This window comes from Falco cherrug, chromosome 2 (assembly GCF_023634085.1).
Source record: "Falco cherrug isolate bFalChe1 chromosome 2, bFalChe1.pri, whole genome shotgun sequence".
Taxonomy (NCBI): domain Eukaryota; kingdom Metazoa; phylum Chordata; class Aves; order Falconiformes; family Falconidae; genus Falco; species Falco cherrug.
Window position 1 is genome coordinate 57,373,070 of NC_073698.1, and position 27,914 is coordinate 57,400,983.

Below are 27,914 nucleotides of genomic sequence, written 5' to 3' on the forward strand. Positions count from 1 at the left end.
GTGACAGCAATACTGACAAGAGCTACCCAGGTGTCTGTGCAAGGTTCCCTGGTTTTATTCACATCAAATTTTGGATGAACCGGCACATGGATATTTTAACTTTAATTACTTCAATCTCTGTTGAAAATAAGATAAAAAGACATACAACTGTCTCCATGCTACCTTACAAGGCTGAAGAGTGGGGGAAGTTTGGTTTTTCATCATCAGAAAGCTTTCCCATCTAATTTTACAGCATTAGTGGCTTTCTACCTATAAAACACATCCATCCACGTGGTAGACAAGTTAGTGGGCTTGCTAAAGTGCTAACTTCCAACATCTTATATGAAAAATAGACACGTGACCTGCATTTCAAAGGGAAAAAAGATGTTAAAATGCTAAACAAACATTTTACCTAATATGGGCAAAATAATAGACAGAATGCACCATCCTGTAGGGATACAGTTAAGAGAATTCATTTTGCTTAACTTGCATGGCAAAGTAAAGGCTTGTAGTCTACCACAAGTAAAGCTGGTGCAAACCCACCTTAGTTCCTCAAAGGAGGGTGGTAAGCCAGCTCCTCCTGGGGCTGCTCCCAGGAGACCCTCCTCAGCATCTTGAATCCATGGGAAAGGCTCTCCCCAGATGACCTTAGAGACCCATAGGGGTTACTGCCTATGGGGTACAGGACTTACTGGTACACAGGTAAAAAGCAAACTCCATTTCTAACTGTTTTCATGGGCGAGGGACTCTATTTATGTGCACAGAGAGGTTTAAGTGCCAGCAACTGGAGTGGGAACCAGGGGACACAGGGGCCCATGCATCTGCAGTACCAGAAACATGCACCTTGCTTGAATATGTGTGTATGTGAGAGAACTTACAAATATCAAGCTGGACTTGCTGTAAAATAGGATAGGGGTACTGAGAGCCAGGTATTAAAGCAGTCTTAAGTCTGGCCAGGCTAGAGGAAGGGCCAGAGAGTCCAAGCCAGCTGCTAGAAAGAGCATAGGATGTGGATCAGAGTACAGGAATTCCCAAAACAACGTGCAGACCACTAGTACTCCATAACATAATCCACAGGGCTACAGAATCTTGTTAAGCAGCAAAATTTAGTCTTCCCTACTATAAATGTGATGGATGCTACAGGTATATCAAGATAGAGAAGACTGACACTGGTCCACTAGCTTCAAGTGGTGGAGCACACATGAAGAGGCAGCAGAGAGGTAGTCTCAAGTTTTGTTAACATGCAACTGTAAATCATAATCTTACACAACTTCTATTATTTTGGTACAACACAATTTTTATTGCTGTTCTGAACATCATTTGCCATTGTCTGTTTACCTGAGTGGAGACCTCATTAATATATTTAATTTAAAAACATCACAGGAGTTAAATGGGTAGTTAACAGGCACATAAAGCATTATATTACAACACGTGTTCCACATGGCAGTAATTTGGACATAGACAGCATTTTAACCCGAGCCATGCCAGAGCTTTGCTCCCATTATCCATAAAGAAGTACAAAAGAATTTAAGGCACATGTGACCTGCTGCTTTCAAGTAACAGTGAGGTTAAAGGGGTTACGCAGACAGCTTGGCTTGTGATTAGTATTTCTTGGCAATACTTGTTTCTTTCATGATATAAAATTGAAATGCAGTATAAAAATACATCTTTCCACAGGGTCCAGTAGTGCAATCTCAGTATTTTAATGCTCTGGTATTTAAGCCTGAGGTACATTAAAAGTGCAAATTCTGCTGGAGTTTCTTCAGGAGACCATGTTCAGGAGACGAGAGACTAACCTTTTCCTTTTGCTTCCTAAGAGAGGCTGCATTTTAAGTTAAACAGTTTTTCTTAACTTCTCCCATGAGATATATTATCCAGAGGTGTTACTGATACCCCGATTCCTCTTAGTGCAGGGATAGTTAATGGAATTCCATAATTTACTCTTTGAATACACCTCTTACATCTGAGAGACAGCCTCAGCTTGGGTTTCATAGACATATTCGTCCTTTTTGACTTGTTCCTTTTCTTCCTCATCAAGTTGTGCTTCAATCTCATTTGGATCAGTATAGGTGTAAAAATAAGCCATGACAGCAAAAATGATACAAACTGCCAACAGCAAGGCAGCAAATAGTACATACTCTGCCCACTGTAAAAAAAAAAAGTTTAAGTTATCCATCAGTATTCATTCCTCAAAAGAGTTACACTATTTTACTGTTTGCAAGAAATGAAGTTAATCCAAAATGTGAAACTGAGCATACATAACAAGTGTCATATGACTTAAAGGATTAAGTATTAGGTGTATATAATACATATTTAAGCAACTCAGAATCGAGGCCTTTTCAGCAATTCTGTCTTCATTAAAGAGACAAAAGTTCTATAAATGCTGTAGAGTTCTACAATACCCTTTTCCTGGAGGCATGCAAATGGACCGAAAGACTGAAAAGGAAACTCAGCCCCTCCTTTTGGTCAGGTAATCTCACTTTAAACCAGGCTGGCAGTGATCCTGCTTTCACTTAGGTCAGCAGTAAAAAAAAAAAAAAAAATTCTACTGACCACAAATCTGGGCAGAAATCAAGACCAGGAACTCCAGCTTCAGAGTGCTGCCTACTCCACCTGAAAAGTCTCAACAGCTTTGTTTCATGCTCTTTCTGGTTAATTTAGCTGAAAGCAGGACTGCCAGACCATTTGCAAAGCCAGGCTCTTCCCTCTCTCAGATACCATTTTGATTCATTAGGGAGTGCCACTAGTAGCCTAAGAGCATCCATCCAACTGCTCTTTGCCAGGAGAACCAAAGCTTTTATGCCCTAAAGAATAAGCTTTGAAACCAACAGCATCAAAAGGGAAGGCTGAGTTACACAGGTGAAGGTTCATTAGCAGTGAACAGAATTTTGGTAGGTTTTAAATCTCATTAGTCTAGAGTTTCAGCCCAGAAGTCTGCAGCCTTTCCACACTATGAGAAGTTATTGTAAAGATGCTAGAAATTGATTTTTGCAATCAAAGGACCCTGAGTTAAGAATGGCAAACAACAGATAAGGGAGGTAAAAAATACTTCCTCAAAGGTTTATTAAAGTTTAAGTTTTTGCCTGTGTGTGTACACATTCATACACCTGCTGGGGACAAAGACCAACAGAAACTTTAGAAGAGGCTCCAGGAGAACCCTGTTGTCACAGCCTTCAACACTGGTTTTAATCCAGATAGGTTATGAAGATTTATAACTCCATTACATACTCCAGTAAGATTATTCAGTCATGCAGTAGTTCTACAGCTGACTGGTACACTTGTAGCCAAAACTGACTTCCTATGTTCCAGTTATAAGTGCAAATCCAGCATTAATGCTGATGTTCAAAAGTTGTTGTGGATTATCAGCCATGACCTGTCCCCCAGGATTAGAGCTGCTTTCTCACAGTGTAATACAACAGCATGCTGATCGCTTGTGTGCGTACCTGCTCACTGAGTTTGGATGCTCCAGCCACGATAAGAACGATGATGTTACCGACAGCCACTGTCAGCAGCCATCCTGCCTGCAGCACTGCCTTCATATTAGAAGGAGCCTATAGAAGTAAGACACTCAAGTTTCAGTCAGATATTGCTATCACTTCTTTTCTGATGTTCACTGCATTCTTTGCATTATAACAAGCATTGGTTCTCACGGGGTGGGGGGATGATTTCTTGGTTGGTTGTTGTTGGTGGTTTTGTTTGGTTTTAATTAAAAATTGCTAGAGAACTGAGAAGGCCTGGAGAAGGCTTTGAGGAACAAGAGATGACCAGTACCAGCTGTAACAGCTTTTACTTCGTACACACTAGAGTAACTAACAGGCACGTTTTGCATGTCAGTAACACAAGGTACACATTAAATGAAGAAGTTGAGTGCATCATAGTCTAGCAAAACACATCTTACAACATTCCTGTCACTGTAGTTTATAGGCTCAGAATTAAGGGAAGAAATACACACAGCTAATAACATATTGGCGTTGGAAGACAAACGAATGAGAAGCGTATAATTAAACTGCTGCTAAAGACTGTGTGGAGGAAACTGGTGTGGAGATAAGGTATCAGTACTTGTTCCCTTTATATTTGAGGGCTCTCCAGTTCCGTTTTACAGCAGCGGTACAGTTCCACTTATTTTCAATGGAAAGTCACATGTGAGAAGGAAATTGCAGGCCTAGGGGTTCAAGTCTTCAAATGATGTAATTCAGGATAGCCTCATGGAGAACACTGAATGCTAGTGAAACAAGGCCAACTTGCATCAGCCTATAGTCCTGCTAGGGAGCTCTGAAGGGCATAATTGTTCAGGCAAAGCAGCAATACAGAGCCACCACTTAAACAATAGATCACAGATCTTCATTTGTACCAGGATTCTTAACACAAATGAGAGCTCTGAAGAGCAAGACCTACCTGTGCGTAGGAAAACTCCAGCCCAGTGACAGAGAAGACTACTTCTGCACACGTAAGAATAAAATACTGAGGGATCTGCCAAGCCATATGAACTGTATTGGGTGGGATATCTTCAGAATACACTAAATTAAGAGTGTCTCCAATACACTAGAAATTAAAATAGTGCATTAGGAACAATGATAAGGAGTCTGTACACTAAAGGCACTCTAAGCAGTTTATATCACCTCTATAATCATATATGCACAAAGTTCTGGGTAAATAAGAAATACTGTGTATGAGGCATTGCATAACTAGTTAAAGTAGTAATTTGACCGCAGACTTCATGCAAATCCTTAGTGTCTAACAGGGCTAGAGATTTAAGGCTATTAGTAGTTAACATGAATTCTTGCATTATGTTATCATACCCATCATTATTTTTATAGTTAACAATGGTTTCATGTTCTGTTAAATATACCAAAATTCTATCATGTGTACAATTAAGGTCAAGAGGGATAATTCTACAGATGTTATTCTAATTAGGAAGAAAATATTGGCATGAAAAAGTAATTCTGTATTGTCCATCCAACAGCACTGGCAACTTACCTCATTAAGTACAATTGTATAGGCACTGCCAAATCCAAATGCCTTTGAAGTAACTGAACATTTGGCTGAATTTGTAATAACCGTAATGTTGTCATCTCTGAAAGAAAAAACACAGTTTAGACCACAGGTATAGACAACTGTGTGTATTATATAAAGTAAGAGTTCTATGTCCTTTTCCCAAGGAAAAGTGTCTCTTTAGTGGTTAAATTAGGGTAAGGAAAATGCTTACCTTCCTCCTGGAAAGAGTGTGTAATTACTGGCAGAAAAGGTCATCAGTGCTCCAAAAGAAGTGTCACCCATAGTGACATTAACAGTATCAGGAAAATTGTTTATTAACCTTTAAAATGCAAGGGTGATGAAATGCTAAACAAAATACTCATAAGTCAAAGAATACAGGTTTTGCTTTTAATTATATACTGGCAGCATAATAAGGATCAGGTCTTCCCCTTTCATTTTTGAAAGAACTCTAGATTTCTTAAAGTGGGGCTAATGCAAAAAGCAAGCTAGACTCATGTCAGCCCACTGCCTGCTTAGGAGACTGTTAAAAGCAAGCCTCTACTACAACCAGCAACAAATGCATCTGCAAATGGGAGATGAAGAAAAGCAGAGAAGTAGTAGGATACTTTTTACTCAAGATTAAAAAGGATATATAGATATACAATCTGTGTTTGTCGTCTACGAAAAAAAAGTCTAGACAACAGTGAAACATACACTTCCAATTCTAGCTAATTATACCCAAAGTATGCGTGAGATGGTTTAGATTAATTGTGCCCTAGAAATTCCTACACCCCCTAAACATCAAGTGAAGTGTCCAGAAAGTGCAGAGCTCCTACAGTATAGAAAACTATGTTAAGCAAGAAGAGTCCACCTAAGAGGCAGATTGAAAAGACAGTTACACTACTGCCAAAATTTAGGAATAAAACAAACTCTACCTGATGAGATTATTTCCTTCTTCCGGTTTTGATACGACATTGTCGAACAGCTGGAAGAAGAGACCATTATCAAGATACTTTGTTGGCGTCAGCGAACAGCTTAAATGCACTATTACGTAGCATGAGAATTAATAGAGGCTTCAGGGCGAGAGAGACTGCAGACGTTCCCTTTTAGGATCCTGCTAGGATAAATGTCTACTAGAAGACACTGTACAACCACACATTTAAGTCTTGTTTAAAGGGTAACTGTCAAGCTAAACACTAAATTGGTAATTCCACACCATCCTGCCCTGCTCTGCTGCTCTCTACAGTTCACCAGTCTCACTGGTACAGCAGAGACAGGGAGAGACAGAAAAGAAAAAGGGAACAGCTACCCAGAGCTTGTTCTCTCAGCTTCACACACCCCCCATGTAGACAGCTGTCAAGATATTAATGTATATCTTGGGAATTAATCAGACTTACCAATCGAGTAACAATATCAGTTGCAGTTTTTTTAACTCCAAGAGTGTGACGGTTTTCCCCTGGCAAGTTGAGAACTTCATCTTTAGTTTTATTTCCAGAAATTACTCTTAGTGATTGCAACTGAGAAGTCTCAAAAGTTATGTAGCCCGTCTACAAAGACAAACAAATTGCTATGAATTTCTATGCAACTGCATATTTGTCTGCATCTTTGATGGAGTATTATGGACTCAGGGCGGGGGTGGTCAGAAGTTTACACGTGTTACTTCTGAAGTGCCAGAGAACACAAGCATCTCCTCACTTTCATTTTTTGTTAGGTTTTCTACACAAAGCACCAGTTTCATGTGATCATTATTTTTTAATAATTTATTTTGTTACACAAGCTTCCAAGTAACATGAGCTTCCCACAAGCATTATGGAACAGCTGTTATATTTTCCTGTGTATTTCTTGCTCCAGATAAACTAGACTTACCACCAAGTAACATTCTGTTTAGCTACAGAAGCAGTACTAGCATAAGTTAAGATGCAGCATTTTCCACATAGCAATATCGCCTCAGAGAGGCAAGCGTAAGCTGCATCTTTATGGTTTCAGCATAATAGGAGTGACTGTTACTGGGATGTGTTTTAAATATTCTAAATACATTTCATCTGCAAAAAATACTTCAAACATTAATTAAAAAGTTCTTAAAACACTAAAATAACCCTTTTGTTTTATAGTATTATAATCCAGATATTTTGGATTATGAAATGCATTTTAAGATGTCTATAGTAGTGAGTGGAGCATTTTACACCCTTCATTTTCAGGTATGCACCATGGTTATATCAATACCACATCAGCATACAATTTGAGTGCCCTTATCTTCTCCTCACAGCTCAGTTCCCATTTCAGAGGAGAAACCCTGTTCCATCCTCCTCCAGGTTTGCCTCACATGGAAACAGGACTGCAGGCTATCAGAGAACACACCTCCTAATATCCATTATTAAAAATGTCCATCAGCTGCACTACATTTTCCTGTCAATAGGGCTATCAAAGTTGTGCTGTAGTAGAATCTGAAAAGATTCTTTGACAGAAAAATCTGAAGCTTAGTGTATGCGATGTAGCCACAGAAAAAGCTCCCTGTTCAAGTGATCACTCACAGTAAGAGCAGTGGCTTACTAGAGCTGAATGGACTTCTATTGAAATAAGGAGTGTTCTTGCTGTTAAGAAATGACACCTTTTTAGAGAGAGTGAAGTTTTCAATTAGTTCAAACTAACTATTAAGTTTCTTAAAAAAAAAAACTCACCAAAACAAACTAGTATACTTAGAAGATTGAAATAATTACCATTTCTTCGTTCACTGTGTTTTCAGTAATCATTCATTCCACAACACAAAAAAAAAAGTCTTTAAAACTAATAGAGGAAAACTAGAAAATAATCAGTTAAGAACTATCTTTACTTACTCTGTTAAATTTGTTTAACTTGCTATTCCCCATGTCCCCTTACTTACTGACTCCATAGGCTTTACAGTGACATTCTGAAGATGTCCAAACTCAACTGTTGCACCATCAGTACCTAGATTTACTATTTTGATTTGAGATTGCCCAGCGGCAGGGAAAACTGGAAGAGTTTTCTGTAGGACAGAAAAAAAAAAATCAGTGCCCTATCTTAAGTCACATGGAAAAAGTACTACATTTGCTGTGATCTTAATTATCTCATGATAAAGATTAGCGTTTTCCTGATGATCTGTGATTGTATGAGGGATGCGACTTCAATACTGGTGTTTGTTACTTCACAGCCAGGCATGGTTCCTCTTTGATCATGTCCTGCAGCATGCTGCCGAACTGCGAAGTGGCCTTGGTAGCAAGAAACGGGCTTTTCCCGCATCCTATGGCTGCCTGGGTTCCAAACTGGGAAGTTTGGTACCCCATTCTGACTCATTGCTCCCCAGCACTGCTGCAGCTGAACTGGACAGAAGCATATATAGGCACCGCCTTGTGTGATAGCCCAGAAAAACTGAACTCCACTTCCCACTAGATCTAACAGCAAATGGCTTCTGTTCTCGTAGAGCATCAAGAGCTGCAAAGCTGCATCTGCTTTCCTCACTTCCTATACTTTTGTCTGCTTCAGTCTCTTTAGGTACATCATACAACAAAACCAGGCCCGTCTTTACCTTTCTGCAGGAGATTTTTGGGCAACAGTCTGGGAAGTTACCAGCCTTGATGAAACTTCTGCTCGATGCTAGTATATGTGCACGCACAGCTCTGCCCCTCTGAACACGGCATGCAGGAAGACAGCCTGAATGAGTCTATACCAGCTGAAGGCCAGACCCTTTACTGACAACTTCAAGTGGCAGAGTTGAGAGCATAAAGTTTGTTTCACTGCTGGACCCAGGCATGAAGGACAGAATTCCTCATTCCTAACTAAAGCTATTTAAGAGTGGAACATCTTGCCTTCATGGTGCATGAAGGCATGCAAGCACCACTAGATAGCTCTTCAGATCTTGGGATGCTACGGATCACCTCCCAGAGATGTGACTGACAGTCCAGCTACAGGAGAAACCTTTATCTGGTTCAGGCATGACACCTCCCTTTGGGGCAAGGAGAGTTAGATGTGATGAATCCTGTCTTAGGCAGGTATTGTCTCTGCCGATGCTGTGATGTCACACTTCACCTCCAGTTTAAACATCAGAAGAGATCAGAGATATGGTTTCCAGCTTTTAATCTCAGTTTAGAGACCCGAGTTTGCCTTTTAACATGTGATTGATGTCAATCGCAGATGAGATGTTTTGCAGGATTGTGTTCATAACTAGTTAAATTATGCTGATCACACTATTGCAATATACTTCAGGTTTCCCTCCTTTCACTTCTGTACTCCTATGCTTGGTTTCATATTTAGGAATCTTGGCTTATTTTCCTCTTAAACACAATTTGTTCTGTATTAACAACTAAATAATAATGGGAAATACTTGCATGTGGCTGAACTTACATCTATTTCCACTTGCACAAGGGCCGCAGCAACAAAAGCCAAAGATGCAAGGAACATACCGACAGTGATCTTCCTCAGGGGCCTAGTACAACAACAAAACATGTATGTGAGTGTTGAAACGAATATTAATTCAAGAGGTTCAGCTGTTAGTTGTTTCCTTTCCACAGTGGGAAACTCAAGTGGCCACAACTAGCACATAAACACCATTTGAAGGGCTGATGTTGTTACAGAAATCGTTCTGCTAAGCTGGGTACCTTTACATTCATAGTTATACTACCGGGAAATACGTCTTTCCTGCAGCACCGTAATAACCTGTTACTTGGCATCTGCTGGGCTTAAACATTGACTGAACATATTAGGTTTCTGCAGAAAAAGTCTGATCTGCAGGTAGAAAAAACCCCACAGCAATTCAGTATGGTTGTTAGCTTTAAAACAACAAAGAGACTAGAAGTTATGCCTTTTTTAAAAGGGGGTAATCATCTTGTGTCTGTATTGCTATGTTCAAATCAAAATAATATTGAATAAAGAGGCAGGGAAATGTGTTGAATTAGGGGACATCTACTGACATTCAGCTACACTGTAAAGGTAAGTTTAAGGTAGGTATTTTATTTATGGCAACGTTGGTCAGATATAGTGTCCACAAATGAATGACTGTTTCCAGCACAGCACATGCCCTCAATTTTTCATAAGTAGATGGAAAAACAGCATTGCATCTTAGCCCTATAAAAACTGTTTTAAGAACTTCTCCCTCTCCAACTTGCAACCACTAGCTGCTTCATTATCAACGGTTAAAATAATGTGCAAATCCCCTCTGAAGCTACACCTAGAAGTACCCAGCAAGCCAGACTCCTCACTGGGACTGAAGAGGAAACATATCTTGTCTCAGGTAGTATGTGTCTCAGCTTAACACTGAGGATTTATATTGTATTTCTACTTGGTATACTTTGGGAGGGAGAGGGAGCAGACTTGGTGGAAGTGGAAAACAATAAACAGCATTTCTTCTGCAATCAAAAGATTTTGCCCATAACTGGAAAATATTGTTACTTTACAAATAGGTTCTCACCTATTTCTTTAAAATATTAGCCCCATTAAATGCATTACTATTTTCTTCTTAGCTGAATGCTTGCTTTTGTTACATTATGGCTGGAAGAGCAGTTTAAAGAAACCACTAAAATGAGGCTCTGCTGAAGTCAGGCAAGTACATCAACTTACGTAAAATTGATCTTGCATTTCTTGATTAAAGGATAAACCACAGCATCTACAACTGGGACCATTACAATAATCAGGATGGGATTCACAGTCTGTTGAAGATGAACGTAAGAAGAGAAAAAAAGAAGTATTTTTCTAAAGTCTTTTCTTTTTTTTTTAAATGAAGGGCAATTTAATATATATACTATTTAGGAAGTACTTAGAATAGGCAGACAGATTACTGTACCTGCATTTGGTCTGGCTGAACCTTCATAAATCCCTGGTGAAGGAAAAATAAACAGATTTCAGTATTATGACAACAAATAAACCCAATCTGAACAGTAAATCTTAATAAAGAAAAAAAACAATGAAAAGTAACCTACAAAATCCCCATCCATTGTTGTGGCTTGCAGTGTCCATCTTGACCCCTTAACAAAAGAAGAGAAAGTTAAATGTCACAGTAAATCAATCTTCCAAAGTACCTCTTTAATTGTTTCTATAAGTAAATTGTTGGGGAAAAATACCCAGTACAATAAAAATACAGCCAGCTTGCTACAGGAGTATTCTTACCCTGCAATGTAAACATTTGAACTAGGTGATCCTTGTGGCCCATTTCACTTTATTTACTAGTTTTGTGAAATAGAGTGGAAAATAATTTAGATGCAGAGATTAGCTGGAGAGATGCCAGGGACACCCCATGCAGAGCACTGCCGTGTGCTGTGCACAGAAGCCACCCAAGCGCCTTTGTGCCGCCTGCCGGAGCCCAAGTGCCCCACACCACAGACTCATCCATCCTTCCTTCCCACAGCCCAGCAGCTCGCAGCCAAGCCAGGGCTGGACCTGCCTTGAGCCTTCTGCCCAGAAAACATGCCCAGAGCCTGGTCAAGCAGGGCTGACCAGCCTGAGCCCAGGGTGAGACAGGAACGTGCATCGCTGCATCTTTTACCTTTAGCCACCAGCGATGTACTGCCCAAGATATGTGTTATCACTCATGTAATGAGTATTTAGTGCTGAATTTCATAGCAAGGTTGCCTGGTTTTAACAGGTCATGCTGATAGCTACTGCTCACTCGTACTAGTCTTAAGCAGCACGATCTAGGCAACCTGGATCAAACTTCCTACAGTATCCTGCCTTGGATAATGCTTCCAAGCCCCTGGTTCTCCGAGACACCCTCCTGAAGTCATACTCCAGTACTTCACTATGAAATCCTGCTTTCAAGAGTCCTGAGCAGCCAGTCCACCAAGTGAATGAGAATCACAGGCTTATACTTCTGCTTTAAGGTGCGAGGTGTTTGTAACATGTTTGAGTGGTTAAGCAAACTGGCACTCCGGTAATTTCAGCCCTTGTTCTCCACAGCATTTACACTAGGACCCTACATTTCATCTCACAGATGACAGCAGAAGAAGCATTAAGAATACTTTTAAAATTACTGTTTTATCCTCTGAGTCGTGGTTGATAAAAGATTTGAAGAGGCCTCAGCCACTCAGTCAGTCCTGGGTACGTCCAGATAAACTGTTTCCCCTTTTCCCCTGGCTACAGAACATCCTGTACTAACATGACTCTGTAGCTATCCCTTTGCATTACAACCAGATCAAAGAATATGCAAAGAGTTGTTTTCCACCCTCTTATAGACACCTTATGTCTGGTGACCTCAGAGTATGTGAAGTGACATAGTACAGCTCTAATCACCACACCAATTTCTACTTTACCTGTTGGTCAAAAAGCGCCCAGAACATAGGGAGAGGAATATAAAGGAAAAGCACCTTCAACACCAGCTTGATCTGAGCAATCAGTCGTTTCTGCAGCAAAGAATTACACAAGAGGAATAATTGGTTAAAAAAAAAAAAAAAAAAAAGAGACAGTTGCAGACTACAGTTTGCAGTAGAGACATATCATGTGATGTTTACCCACATTCCAAACTTTTTCTTGCAGTTACTTCTGGTGATTTCTGTTAATAAGCACAAGGTCTGCTATGGGTGTGGGAAGGGCTACTGGTTAAAGGCGACACTGATACCAGAGACCCCTGTGCCTCTTGGCATGTATACCGATGGCAGCATGAGATCTAGCACTTAGCGTTGCGTTATTTTTCTAGGAAGGAGGTGTTTGAACAACAGGTACCTGAGGAATGCTTTGCACACATGAAAAATGCATATAGGCAAGAGGAAAAACAAAGGGGGCATGCTAAGGTTTGTGCTGCCTTTGACAAAAGGGCAGGGTGTGTAGGAGGCTAGGGATGTGATCAGGGACTGTGGGACAGAAGATTTTGAGAGTCATAGTAAGGAGTTTGTGCTGAGGCTGGGAGGATACAGCACAGTGTTCATCCACTTAAGCTGAAATTCCTAAGCATAATTCTGCAGTTTGATCCCAGGACAAGTGTTACGGTCCTGTGCATTAACCATGACAGTCAACACTATGTCCATTTTTCCCAGTATATTCTCCTGACAGAAAAAAATTTGACAAGGATAGCGCTTGCTAGTTTACCAACTCAAAAACTAATAGGTGTTTGTATTTGTTCAACAAGGGACCTAGTCTTTTCTTCACCTCCCTTGAATGTCCCTGGACAGCCTATGATCACACAGAGCACCAACTCACACAGCTCTGCTTTCTCCTTCAGGCGCTGGGGTGGTGACCTGCCAGGCCCACTGAGGTTTGGCCAGACCATTAGCTTGTGGATGATCGAGGCCCAAAACTATTTGCCCAGCACTTGAGGCAGTGAATCAGAGCCGACAGAGAGGCTGGGGATCAGGGGATGTCACAGCAGAGGAGCACTCACACAGTACTTACATCATACTTCTCACTCGCCCAGTCTAGCCAGTGCTCTCTCTTGGGGAACTCCTTGCTGCGATGCCGAAACCTGTTTTTGATGGCAAACTGAGAGGAGACGGAATTTTGTTTAATGGCACTACAAATATTTGTAAGTGCTATAAGCTGTTTTGTCATTAAAGATGACACTCCTGTTTGTAGCACTGAGAGGGTGCTAAAGGTGACTGGCTTCTCTTAAACTGCTCTAAACATCTAAGGGAATTGCATTTAAGGCCTCACACTGCGTATCCAGTGGAGTGTGCTCCTGGGGTTAGGTGAACCAGAGAGCTCGGAGTAGCTGCTCTCAATGTGGGTTGCTGTTAGGAACTTGAAGACGCACCTACTTCAGATTTACGTACCACAACAAACAGAAGAATCTCATATGCACAGGTTTTCAGAGCTGAACGGTACGTGTCACTATGAGAAGCTGCATCTTGTAAATATTCCTCATACCTTGACTGAACATACACAGATACAGTCCTGAAGAACTGCTAAGACTTTCTGCATGGAGTAACATGCAAGGCTGAGCCGGGCCTTAGGGGCAGCAGCACTCTGAGCAACAGCCAAAGTCTCATCCAGAGCTGTGGTTGTGGCAGTGCTTACAGGACAAGCAGTGGTCTGGGCTATAACAAGCTGGCAGATCTGCATGGAGAACGAAGTCAACCACAAATGACAAAATCCCTGATCTCAAAGCTGAGGCACTGCAAAGTTGGGACGTGCAGTGCTGGCCATACAGACTGAGCTCCCTTCCTTGCAGGCTTGCACTGACATGTCACCCCCCTGACCTCCCCATTATGAGGAAAGAATGATCCCCAGAAGCTGGAATAAGGTCTTACATATCACTGATACCTTGCTTTGTTTCCTTTGCATATAAATTAATCTAAAACCCAAGATGTAGATAAATAAAAAAGCAGCCTAAATCTGGAGGTATAAGAAGCCTTAGAAAAAAAGTAAAAAAGCTTTAGAGGCTTCCCTTGTATTGTAAGACATTTCCGATGTAGGCAAGTTCACTGAACAGTTTTAAAAATTGCTGCCAAGGTTTTTGGGAATACAAGTAATACTTACTCCAATGCATTTGGAAACTTGAATCATTATATTTCCTTGAGGTTGAACTTTCTTGTACATTCTACTTCCAGTTATGAACACAACTACAATATGCAAACAGAAACCAAAAGCAACTCAGTATTCATGGAAAATAGGGGCAAATAATTTGGTATGGAAACTGTAACAGTCAAGGAGTCGCATCAGGTGGGAATAAGCTTCCTAAGGAGCAGGGAAATTGCCTATTGGCCTGGCGTCATACAGTAAAATAAATCAAATTAATATCAGCAGGTTGCTTTTATTTAAGACAAAGGACTAAATCTGGAAATTCTTAGGGTAAGTCTTCAGTGGAACATTAGCTTAATTGAGGAATGGTCAAAACATAGACCACTTAGGACCTTGTCCCTGGCCTTGCTGTACCAGGTTAGAAAAGCTTTGCAGGCTCCTCTTCAGGAGCCCAGGCTGGTGCAGCTCACACCATGCAGGGACATGCGAGGCTCTGCCTGAACTGCAGGACTCACCGAGATGTCCTCAGCTCCCACACCCAGGCATGTTCCCAGGCATCACCCTCCTGCATACAGGGTGGGACACTGGCAAACCCCCGCAGCTGCCATCTGCCCTGGGTTGGGTGCACAGGCACGATGGGGTCACTGGTAGCTGCAGGTCCACCCTGGGTGGTGAAGGACCAGGACCACGAGGGATGCTGTGGTACATACTGACACCCCCTGGCTTCTTGGTCTTTGTACTGCAGCAGCAAGGCTCAGGGAGTGACCCACAGTGCAGCTAGTGAAGATGCAGGTGTTTGAGAAACACTGACACACCCGTATGGTGTTTCTGCAGTGCAGGGACAGTTACCTTATACTGTTTGCTACCCTGGACTACAGATAGTTTCCAAAACCCCCATTTTCTCTGGGTTCTCACTACATCCAAAAGACCTTGTCTATACAACTCAATAGTCCAAGAAATATAGACATTAAGTTACATAATGTGCAGAATTTAACGGTATACTTGTGCCTCTCCCCAGCCCCAATCTGTCTGTCCCAATACATCAGCCTCCCCTGCAGAAGTGAATACTTCAGCTTAATCCACCCCACCTAAGAAAAAAGTTCAAATCAAGAACTGTGGAAACAATCAGGCATTGTTAGAGTTTGATAGCTGGAGATTTCTACCACTTTCATTATTCTGAGATCATTATCGTTTAATCATGTCTATAACTGAAGCAGCAAGATGAAAACAGTTCCACTTACCCAAGGAGATAGCCATGAGGGCAGCAGGAACACCAAAAGCTAGTGGGTAACATCGCTGTTTGCTGTGAATGCCACACTCTTGAGCTGAAGTATGAAACAGAATTGGATAAGAGTCCCAGTCAGCGCTGCCAGTATTTTACATGGGGTTTCTGCTCTCCATATTCATTGTTAACTCAGAGAGTGGAGGAAAAAAAACCCCCAACGTCTCTGCTGACATTGTGGACAGAGTGGATGATCAGTATCCAACTTACCTTTTATTATTGGAAAGGGGAATTATATATCTCAAAAATATCACATAACAGTTAAGGTGGAAAGGGACCTCTAGAGGTCACCTGATCCAACCCTTCTGCTCAAGCAGGACCACCAACAGGTGTTTGCCCAGAACCATCTCTGAGGATGGAGACTCTACCACACCCTGGGCAACCTGTGCCAGTGCTTGATCCCCTTCACTGTGATGAAGTGTTTCCTGATGTTCAGAGGGAACCTCCCGTGTTTCAGTTTGGCCCATTGCCTCTGGTCCTGTCACTGGACACCACTGGGCAGAGCCTGGCTCCGTCCTCTTTGCACCCTCCCTGCAGGTATTTATGTACATTGACGAGATCCCCCCCGAGCCCTCTCTTCTCCAGGCTGAAGAGTCCCAGCTCCTTCAGCCTCTCCTCGTAGGAGATTTACATTTAGTTTTACACTAAGAAGTGAAGAATGCTACTGGAATGCACATCAAATGCACGTTCTTGGTGAGAAAGGAACTAGATTACTAGGGTTCTAGGACAAGTCCATAAACAAAGATTGAGTAGCATAGTAAATGTAGCTTGCTGAAAAAAAAAAAAAATTCTTAAACACCACACATGCCCTGCCCTGGCAGTAGTCAGTGATTTGACTTTATAGACTTCATGCATACACCCTGGAATGGTGCTCAGAGCGTGGACATAGCTACTAACGGGGAAAGGCAAAAGAAGAACAGAATTATTACCTTTTTCACCATACTTCCTCTAACATCCTCTAATCCTCAGGAGGATTAGAGCTTGATTTGAAAAAAAAAAAAATTAGTTTGCTGCTAATTAATGTCTGTCTTTATTCATGTCAGCCTTTGGGTTAAACCTTTATAGGACATAATGGTATCACTTTCCTCAGCTGAATTTGTCTGTTTTTCCAAGACAGTTCTTACCCTGTATCAGCATGGAAGTAAACTGTCCATTGTGCCTTATGCACATCTTCTTCCAGCTTGGGAAAGGATAGAATTTGCATTAAGCAAACATCTAAAAATGCCTTTACACAGTCTGTTCCAGTCAAGAAACCCAAAGGCCAGAATTTCAGCCCAGTGCTTTAGGGTTATTCCAGAACTCACATGCTGTTTTCTTTCTTTTGAGAAAAACAGCTTTCCTCAAACTCCTGCCAAGCACATCCATATTGCACAGTCTGCGTAAGCTTGCCATGAAAATCCATACACATATGGATCAATGAATTGTTTAGAATCACACTATTACTTTTTTTATCTTCTACTTATAACTTTTTCATATCTTTAAGGAGAACATTTTACTTTGTCACACAGAGAACATAATTTATTTTGTCACATGGGTAAACATCTTCTCATGTGCATAGATGCTTCTGTACTTTGCATGAGCACACTTTAGAATAGTCTCCACTTCCAGAGCAGAGGGCTCTCCCCACCTTCCATTCCCATCAAATAGCACATCTCTGTTGTGAGATGGTTTTGAAGGCATTGGAAGAGGTGCCACACTGGTACCTCCATGGAATTATGCATTAGGCATAGAAGTTGATGGCTTCAGCATGTCTCTTCAGATCTAGTACTTCTGATGCTAAAGACAATTCAGATCTTGAACTGGCTTGTTTTTTGACAGTACCTCATGGCTGAGAAGTTGAATGACATACACAGAGACTTTAAAGATCATCTGCCAGATAACTCCACAAGGTGTCAAAGAACAGACCATTCATTTAAACCTAACTGTACTGTAATCCAGCACTCGTCCTTTACTGATGCCTACCTGCTTTAGAAACAAAAGGTGTGGCCTTACCTCTGAGAATTGGGGTGATTATAGTAGATAGGAGACTGCCAGCATTAATGGACAAATAAAAGATAGAGAAGAATCTAGTTCTTTGTTTTTCCTGCAGGAGAGGGAAAAAAAAAAAAAAAAAAGACAAAAGCAAAAAGATGTTTAGGAAAGATTAGCCAGAACCACATTGATCAGCCTGGATTGAGCAATCAGCAGCTCTGTTTGCACAGTTCAAGACAAATAGTTATCTAAGCTCTTTCTTCAGCTACTCAGGAAACGCTGCAGTAATGCACATGTCTAAATATGTGTATTATTAGAGTGTCAGAATAGTTAAGCATTAGTAAGGGTCTCTGTATGATTGATAGTCTGAAAGACATTGTTACCTGATCATCCTCAAACTGATCTCCACCAAATGCTGACACACAAGGTTTGATCCCACCAGTACCAAGTGCAATGAGGATTAAGCCAATCATGGACAGAGCACTGGAACAAAGTACAAAAGAGAAACAGAAGAAAGTCACTTTGCTTTCTTACTTAGAATGTACGTAGGAGACTGATTGCGAGACAGTTGAAATTCAAGTAGTGCAAATTTAAGGCTTAAGCTGTCCCACCCTTTATCAACCTGGAAAAAACTCATGTACAAGGCAACTCACATGTGCAACGATACATTATCGGGAAAGCCATCCCAGTTGTGGTCAGTCAGGTCATTTATAGAGCTCACAGACATGACTGCTTGCCCAATTGTATAGACAATAGACAGGGAGACAATTGTCCTGGTAAAGACAGAAGATAAATTTTTAGATATATTCACACCATTACACACATGCATACAGACACAGATAATGCTGACTTTTTGTTCATTCAAAGATGCTTAGTAAAGAAGCATAATTAACAGATGACAAGATAGACTCAACTTATCACAAGCTACTGTCCCCATACCTCTGTCACAGTATTTCTGTACTATTTTATTATTATTTTAGCAAGCTTTGTTTAATTAAGCAAGGCAAGATGAGAAATGTAGATATCACCACACCATGAGATATTTAAAAATCTTCAGTGGTTGCCTTTTTAATAACCAACTCAAGAATGTAATTATCATATTCCATATATGGTGAAGTTCAAATGAACTGCTGTACAACAGCAAAGTATGCAATTTACACTGATTTTAATACTGTTTAAACATCCTTTGTTTTTATATTTTACCTGCAAGGAGTAAAAAAAAAAACAAAACCCAAAATATCTGCTTTAGGCATGGGAACTCCCCAAAGTACTGTTGTGAACAACTGTATTACCCCACACACAGCTGTGAGCATACCAACATCCTGATATCTTGAAACTCAGATCAGAGAAGCACCAAAAAGGACAGACTGAAGGCTTTCCTCTGCCAGGAGGTGCCCAGGAAGTATTATCACTCCCCACCCCCATGCCTTTATGGTCCACTCCTCTTTATGTAAGAATATACTCCATTCTAGCTTTGTTGGAGCTTAGAGTACATGACTGTAATTTAATCCACGTTCATCCTCTCCCTTGGCTGAGGCTCCATTCCACAGGCACAGACCCAGATCTCCAGTCTGGAGGAAAAGCAGAAGTGGGGTGCAGCGATGTGAAATTATTTAAAACTCTAAGTTTGCAGCAGCAGAAGTTCCAAACCTAGTGTGGCCCATGACAATGAAGGGCAAGGCTCAAGGACCTAGGACAATCAGAATCTGTTGGATAAAAGCAAGAGATCCGTATAGCAAGCTTGGAGCACCCTGATACCAGAGGGACAGAGGAAGCACCACTCTCCATTGACCAGGTTTTGACTTTAGAACAAGGTTTCTCTGACTGAAAAATGCTCTTCCCTGTAGTAGGGTAAAAACCCACACAACATGAGGCAACAGTGAATTTGCTATTTAGTAGAAAAATTAGGAATTCTTTCTTAATAGCGATTCCATAGAGTTACTTGACAACTTGGGAGAAAGTTTCCAATTGAAGTTAAACCCGAGCTGAGCAGGAAAGAAGCCTCTGGTTTTTAGCTGTGAGGCTCATAAGCATGCTGGGAAGACACCACTTACATCGTTGGCACTGCACAGATAGTACCCAATTAAGAAAAAGGTGATTTCTGTACTGTTTTCCTCAAGAACCTCACACCTAACATGAGCAGGTCCCAGCATGTTCCTTGGCAGACACTACGCAAATTACATGGGCTGTAGAAGATTTGAGTCTCCCCCATAAAGTCCTTAACAGTGCTTGGGTAACCTCCTCCTCTTGTCATCATAGATTTTTTTTAAAATTAAATACTATTTAAGCCTTCCTCATGGAACCTTGCTCTATCTTAGAGCTTTTCCAAAAGCATTTTTTTCTTGTCAAGCTTAGAGTTCCAGTTTCAAGCCCTGAGCCATCCTACTGAGCTCCTGTTAAGGGCCTGGTGGCCAAGGGCTTGTGGCACTGGTGTACACAAGTTCAAGAGGGAAGGGAATACAAGGTCAGCAGGGCTTTATCTTTATAAACCGGGTAAAAGCCAAAATAGATATTTAAAAAAAAAAAAAAAAAAGAGCATACCATCTAAACAAGTGACTATGCAATGTATTTAGGCTACAGTCTGCCAGATATCCAGCTACTTGCAATGAGTAGATCTGCACTGATCAGACCAGCTCCCCCAGAGCACACCTGAAAGTGGTTGCAGCCCTGGGCTCCCAGAGGCTGCCAACACAGTAGAAGACCAGGCTGTTGGAAATAATTTGGTTACATTTCAAAGCCCTTCATTCAGTGGTACTTCTCCAAGCACCTAGTGCACAGGTAAAAACCCAGAATTCATCCCTGAGAGAAAGAGTTGCAACTCAGTAAGAACTCCTACAGAGCTGTCAAGTCAATCATGGAATACTTTAGAACATATTCTAAGTCCCAGTTAATACCAGATGACACAGCATTTCACTATTTCATTGACCACCTGCAACAGGTAAAGAGGCAGTCCAATGTAATTATAACCTCCAGTATCTATTTTCACAACATGGTAAACACTTCCCTCAGTGTAGCTTACATTTTGCCCAGACGCGAGGAAAAACATGCACCATACTTGGAAAGCAAGCTACTACCCTTAACCAATTAGAGAACCGTAGCATTTGTTAACTCATAGGGCAGTTTCAGGTCTGAGCTAAATCAATTAAAACCTCAAGATTTTGAGAGGGGGGGGGGAACCAAAACAAAACCCCACCCACAAACAATCCTGGAGTAGCCAGCACCAGCTCTGAAGCTGTTGTTCTGAGCTGCTGCTTGAGGTGATGGTTTAAGTAACACTGATCTCAGGTGAGCTTTCCTGATTTTGGGTTGTCTTCAGAGGAAGGACTCACTTAAACTTCCCCAGCCAAGAGTCCGCAATGAGCGCTCCAAGGATCGGTGTCAAGTAGCACAGAGCGACAAACGTGTGGTAGATGGCTGTAGACAAGTTGTCATCCCATTGCAGGAAATATTTGAAATACAGAACTAGCACCGCTGTAGGAAGAACAACAAAAAGAACAGGTTACAAACCAAAGTCAGGGCTGGGTAAGCAGTAATCCACATGCGGAGACGCAGGACACAGCACATACCTCGCATGCCATAGTAGGAGAACCTCTCACAGAACTCATTGATGATGATGAAGAAGATGCTCAAGGGGTAGCCAAAGCAGCTTGGCTGGAGACAAGAGACATACAGTGTGAGCTCAGAGCTGTGCAACAGACTAACATTGCTCACTGCGACCCGCAAGCTTGAGGAAGCTCAGTGCAGACTCCGTGGGGGCAGGTAGGTACCCAGGGGTTAGGAGGCTGCATGGGCTTCTGTGGAATGACACTGATTTACCTGAACCAAGAGGCAATTCTTACTTTCCCCTCTTGGTCCCCAGAGCTCCACGCACTTATCTGCCTGTTGCAAAAGATCTTTAACAATACTATATTTGACCTTCAAGCATTGCACCATGAACATTTGAAGTCTTCAGCATCTAATCCTTAGAGCAATCTTGACTGGTACAAAAAAAATTAAAGTCAAAAGCCAATGTTTTTTAAAAAACTCAAAACCCAGACCTAACAAAAAAACCTCACTATGCTAAACCCCCACAGCACACCAGTTAGAAGCCCGGGGCTATTTTTAAATGGCTCCAGTTCACATAAATAAACCTTTAAATATTTTAGTTAAATATCTTGGGAAAGCTCCCCATCCTTACAAATATTCTGCTATATGAAGAATCCTTCATTTCTTCAGACTTGCTGATAGAACTGACTTCACTCCTAACCTAAAATGGCATGGCCAGATTTACTGAGCCTTCACCTACTGCAATAGGCATCTCCACAGGCACCATCATGCAGCTTGTGATGTGCCTCTTGCCACGGAGACACAGGGAATAAAAGCACCCATCAGGTACAAATCCGGCATGAACAGCAGAATTGGGAATTTAACCTCTGATTGCCTGCTTTTCTTACTGAATGAATACATGGGATCATTTCTATTAAAACTACTAAGAATGCAAGTTGAACATTAACTTTTCTTTTTACCTCTTTTTATGGGTTTGGTCCTGCAAGTTGCAAAATCAGACTTTTAATAAGCCTTAGAACATCCCAGGGGTAAAACAGTTATGAAACTTAAGTATGGACAAGAAAAAGATAAATAGCATTGTTTGTCTTCATGTTGTGAAGCCTTAGGAATTAAATCCATCTGTATTCCAAGTGAGACAGGAGGAAAAAAAAAAAGTTAACTTTGCAGATCAAAAGGAAAGAAGCCTTATGTGGGAAAATCCTGCCTGACATCCTGACATGATTAAGTTGGAGAGCCTGCATCTCCAGCAAAGCCTCAATGAACAACACAACACTGTGAGACTTGTGTGCTACAACATGCTTTTTGTGAATACTGCAAGAGAAACGAAAATAAGAGAGTGGTGAGAGTATTGCTGACTTAATCATGAGTATGTCCAAGCAGCCTGAACAGCCCTGATCTTTGGTACCAGCTGAAGCAAGTATACAGTGCACACCTCGCCCGTGGTTTGATAAGCAGGCTTCACTGACAGAGCCCGACTTCAGCCGGGGCAAGTGCCAGGTGGGACTCACCTAGCTTCAGAGCAACCAGAATCTGAGGCCTTAATAAAAACATGTCACTCAATTTATCACATCCTCCATGGCCAGAATTAAGTGTCTCCAAAAGGAAGACCATCCTTAGATAAAATTCACTTGAAGGTGCCCATTTCCCTCAGGTGAAGATACCAGGAGCTCTCAAAGACTAGCCCCAACTTGGCTGCAGCTTTTGCTGGACTGGTGTTCGTATGGAAGAATGCTACCCAGCCCTGTAAATGTTCCTGCTCCCAAGGAGATGGATAGAGAACCACACCATGAAGGCTTGGCTCAGCATCCCTTTGATACACTCCAATGGTTTTGATCTCAGCAGTTGTCAGGTTAGGCCCCAGTGCAGTAACCCACACTGCATGACTGGTTTCTGCCAGTGTAACTGGGTGTAACCCAGCTGGGGAGGAGAGAACATCCCCGTCCGAAGCAGAACAAACCCTTCCCTGCCTGTGGCCTGCCTACAGAGAAAAAAGGGACAGGGCAGTCCTGGCCCAGGGGGTGGTGGCACCCATCCCCACCAGAACTTCACAAAACCTCTACTAAAAGCTTTTTGATGTTCTTGGGATTCTCACAACCCTCCCTAGTGTTCGGCTACCACACCACCCAACAGCTCGTTGTTTAAGAACGTGTTACGTGCTGATGTGGGGAGGCAACCAGCTTCCACCGAGGCTGTGGATCTGTTTTAAGCTGCTAGTGCTTATGTGCCCGGCAGAGCCATCCTGCACTCACATGCCAGCACAGCAGCCACTGGTGGGTTTTTGAGCTGGTGGAGAGCTGGCTGAACAGGAACAGGGGCATGCAGGAGAAGCTACAGGGCCTTTGCCAAGATAAAGACCCTCCTTTGTTTTGTCCAAGATGCTACAAAAGCAAGAAGAGAATAAGCAGTTATGCCTTGATAATATATGACCTATATTGTTCTTGTTTTGCACTATACTGTCCTCTTAAACCTCTATTGTGTTATACACAAGCACACACACATTTACTTCAACACTTTCTGTTGTGATCCCCATTGGCCAGGAAGCACTGGATCTGCCACTGAAGAGGTAACCTGGAGGTCACATTTTCTAACACTCTCTGTAACCTTCCCCTGCCCTGGGGATGCCACCACCCCGCTGTACAGCTTTGACTTTGGCTGCTGAGGAAGCCGCTAATCTGTGGGAAAGCTGTGGTGAAAGTCTGTGGGGTAAAACCTTGTGCGATAAGAAAAGCAAAGGCAGAGATAGGGTTGCTGAGGCAGGCGTCATTAATGGTTCAAAGATTTGAGAGGAAGAACTAACACCAAAATGTAAGAGTCCTAAGGGAGAGCTGGTGGATGATGACAACCCAGCCACACACAGAGTGGGCTCCAGGGACACGTCTCCTCCCAATGATGTCTGCTCAGCCAGCAAAGGTTCTTCAGACATTTCAGCAGGGTGGTGAGCACACTAACGCTTAGCTGGGATTTAATAAGCTACCAGGCTGCTTTATGTGTTGGCCAACAACTCATTATTTTCTACTTTTAACGTATGTTTATAGAACATTTTTTTTTGCACACTGCTAAAGTTACCCAAACAACATAACCCAAGGAGAGTCAGTGTAACAACTTTTTATAAGAGAAAACAATACTTACCGATATGCCCTTACTCTTACTTTTTGCAGCTGTGGAGGGGAAAAAAAAAAACAACACACAAGTTAATGGAAACTACTAAGTAACATTCTTTTAAAGCCACTGGAAGACATGGGAAAAGTTCAACTCAAAACAAATGATGAAACACAAACATAGTATTGTTCAGGATGAGTAAGTCTTCAGTTTGTTAAAGGGGGACTTTTCATGGTACAAGAAGGTTATTAGGAAAAGCTTCACTCGATAGCATTGTTTTTCAGGCTATGCATACAGTGCCAGGGAAAAAACAAAAAAGAACTGTTGGGACAAAGAAACCCATCCTACTATGACTGCTCACCACACATCGTTCAAGGCGGTGGCAGCCCACCCCTACCCCCCACAGAAGGCAAATCCTGTTTCTACTCACTCTCAGGGTTGTCATCTTAATGGCAAGTCAAGAGTAAGGAACAGACTCGGGATGCCCTGCCAGGGGTGGATGCCAAGTCCTGAAAAGGGACAAACTTGCCATAGCTCAGACTTAAAGAGGGCCGAATACATGGCCTGACGGAGTGATCCACATTAGCAGCCAGTCTCACAACCTGGAGATTGACCCAGGAAAGCCTTGAAGCACAGGAGGGGTCCCGCTGAGGTCAGCAAGAGTAGACAGCTGCTTGCAGCCCTGAAGTCACTTCCAGCTGCTCCCGGCAGGTTCACTACCCCTGGCAGCCCTCCAGGCAGTGTCCTGCAGGGCTTGCTTGGCTCAGGGGACAGGCTCAAAGGCTGAGCTTGCACCGTGTCAGATAAAGGCCCTGTGCCCACATAGTGGATGTCAGCATTTCCTACAAAACCACATGAGCGAGTTCATTATCATTAAGATAAGACCAAGTACATGATGTGAACTTTGAAATCCGTGCTTGCAAATGAAGTGTGCCCATAATAGATGGCAAACATTTTTCTTATAGACAAGATCATTATTTAGTCCATAGTTCACAACAGATGAAAACAGCTGACAGCAACACTATAGTGCTTGACACGATACTAAATAAAGTCACTCTTAAAAATTTTAAAAATTTATCTGATTCTTTCCTTCAATGCCATGGACAACTGTTTTCACAGCAGAGAGTAGTATTCTACAGGTAATTCAAGAATACATTTTTCTTAGAAAACAAGTAACATCCAGAAAGTGCTAACACTTCAGGGTACAGGCAGATACCAGAGCCATTAAAGCTATTAGTCATGTTCCTTACACCACTCGTGAGCAGATATTCTGAAGGATTCCAAGGCATTAGTGATACTCAAGGACTTGTTGTGAAGATAGTGTATTTCCACTGGTTGGCCTTTCCAGCACATGTGCATCATACTGCTAGTTTTTCATAACACATACAGGGAACATCAGTTTGAACAGCTTATGCCTGCCTGTTAGCCAACTCTTGAGGAAAAAAAATAATAATAAAAAAAAAAATCAAGGAACTTGTAGCTGGTTGGGTTTTCCTTTCCAGAGGATAAAAGTGTCACCTCTGCAAGAAACCCTATACAGAAGACGTCACTTTTGCAAGAAACCCTATACAGAAGACATCACGGAGGCTTTTTTTCCCCAGACAACATTGACTGACTTCAGTGTTTAAGAGAGAGACTTACTTCTCAGCCATTTTGACTTTATGCCTCTACACTCCTTTTACAGGGACAGTCAGGAAACTCCCTGTGGCGTTAAAACCAACATTTCAACACAGGCACCTGAACTGACTGAGGGACTTCACTGTCAGGCAGCTCTGGAGTTAGACCTATAAAAGCACAGCACACCCAGCATTTTGCAGCAATTTCAGTCACGAATCTGGGGTTTGCTAGTGGCATGTTGGAGCAGTCCCTCTTTTGGGCAACCCTCGGTACCTCTCATTCTCTCCCCACAAAGAACGACCTGCAGAACTGATCATTTTCACCACAAAATACAGAAGAGCTTTGCATTTTTCAAAATAAAGCTCCAAAAAATTATACACTTTGTATTCCCTTAAGATACCAAGTATTTTTGAGCAATGTAAAGACAGAAGCTACTCAGTTCTTGGCTTGAACACTAAGTCTACATAGTTATTTATTGGTGGGTCACTGCATCCTTCCACACTTGCAGGAAAGGTGGGGAGCAGGCTTATGGCTCTGACCCCTTCTCCCACAGCTCCCACCAGTACGGTTCCCTGCAGTCACGGAGATGCTGTAGCTCTTGTCGCTCATGGTCCACGTCACAAGATGGGAGTGCGTTGCCTTGCTCCCTGCAGCCATCACCGCAACTTTGCCTGGTTGAAATACTTCATGTCTGTGGCCAGGCTAAATCTGTACGCGACCATGCTGTCACCTAGGATGTTCTTGGCTGCAGAGGGAGTCTGTTCTCCTGCCGGCTGACTGACTCTGGCACAACCCAAGCCTCTTGCCTCTGCTCCTTGGAGCTGCCTCACAGCACCTGCACAAGGATGCTGCTGCCATCAGGACAAACACCACCAGGAGTCCCTGCTTCACACCTCGCTCTTCCAGAAAGACACTGGTGCAAAACAGTCAAAGCAAATATAAAGCAGCAAAACTGACATTACATGAGTAGTTCCAGCTGCATGGGGCTTCTCCCTTCCCAGCACCATCACCATTTTCCCGGCTAGCTGCCCAAGGCAGTGAGACCCTGGTGCCTCTCTGGGCAGCAGCGCTGCCAAGCTTTGCCTGCTCATAACTACAGTTGCCTGTCCCCAGAGCACAGATGTCCTGGTGAAGATGCAATGGTACTTTCTGAGGGGGGCTTTGATACCTCAGGTTCCTCCCCTACACAAGACAAGGTTTCCTCAGCTCAGGAATTGCTTTCTAGGAGAGGCACGCCAACGTGCTCAGACACTGCAGGACCAAGGGTCCAGCAAAGGGCAATGGAGAGCTACTCCCCAGAGAAGCATCATTCGTGCCTTTGCTACTCTGTATTCCAGTTTAGACACAAACTAATCTTTGGGATTAGCTAGCTAAACTGGCTCTGCCCTTATGTGAATCTTCCAGATGTGTTTCTATATATTTAAAAAACACTAATTAGGTCAACCCTAGGTAAACACTCTTGTGAAAAAGCGTTATTTAATAGCCGTGAGAAACACCACATTCGAGTTGTGCTAGGATTTCCAATTTCCACATCCCTTAAAAGTTCAAGATCCGCCTTACCAGCGAGGGGTTCAGCCCGGAGGGGCCGCCGAGGCCAAGGCAACAGCTCGGCTCTCACCGGGGCGCCGGGGCAGGTTCCCGCAGGCTTGGCCGCGGCGCTGCCGGGGGGTGAGCGGCCCCGCAGGCACCGGGCTGGGGCAGCGGCGGGGGGGGGCGGCCCGGGGAGCCGAAGGCACCCGCTGTCACTCAGACCCGGCACCGAGCAGCAGAGCCAGCCCCGGGGAGCCGGGACCCCTCGGCCATGCCACCAGCTCTCCGCCGGCTGCTCACAGCCCAGCCCACCGGCTCAGGGGGAGGCGGCCCGAGGGTCCCCCCGGTGCCCGGCCCGGCCGGGGGCACCCCGCCCTCCCTGCCCACCGCACCTACCCATGCTGCCGGCGCGATCCCGGCGAGGCGCTCGGGGAAGGAAGGAGGATGCCGGGGGCGACCGGGCTTTAAGGGCGGCCCGGGGGCCCCGCCCGGCCCCAGCCGCTCCGGGGCGGTGCCGCCG

General features: G+C 42.9%; 1 protein-coding gene across 1 annotated transcript; it reads right to left on the minus strand.

The window, feature by feature from the left end:
• Positions 1 to 1,250: 1,250 nt before the first annotated feature.
• On the minus strand, positions 1,251 to 27,914 carry SLC15A1 (solute carrier family 15 member 1). The gene is made up of 23 exons (XM_055703154.1): positions 27,791 to 27,914; positions 24,278 to 24,306; positions 21,169 to 21,253; positions 20,932 to 21,073; positions 18,256 to 18,375; positions 17,986 to 18,085; positions 17,624 to 17,714; positions 15,591 to 15,674; positions 14,368 to 14,450; positions 13,285 to 13,371; positions 12,210 to 12,299; positions 10,884 to 10,928; positions 10,748 to 10,780; positions 10,525 to 10,613; positions 9,313 to 9,394; positions 7,835 to 7,957; positions 6,351 to 6,500; positions 5,889 to 5,938; positions 5,186 to 5,293; positions 4,957 to 5,053; positions 4,375 to 4,521; positions 3,423 to 3,530; positions 1,251 to 2,125 (listed from the first exon to the last, which is right to left on the minus strand). The coding sequence occupies exons 1-23, from the start codon at positions 27,792 to 27,794 to the stop codon at positions 1,937 to 1,939; spliced, it is 2,136 nt and encodes a 711-aa protein (XP_055559129.1). The 5' UTR covers positions 27,795 to 27,914; the 3' UTR covers positions 1,251 to 1,936.

Excerpts from the sequence above, each read along its gene's own strand:
- SLC15A1 (XM_055703154.1), bottom strand. Across the intron at positions 18,086-18,255 it reads GATAATGTATCGTTGCACAT|TGCTCTGTCCATGATTGGCT; the intron begins GTGAGTTGCCTT and ends ACTTTGTTCCAG. Across the intron at positions 15,675-17,623 it reads AATCACCCCAATTCTCAGAG|CTCAAGAGTGTGGCATTCAC; the intron begins GTAAGGCCACAC and ends TTCATACTTCAG.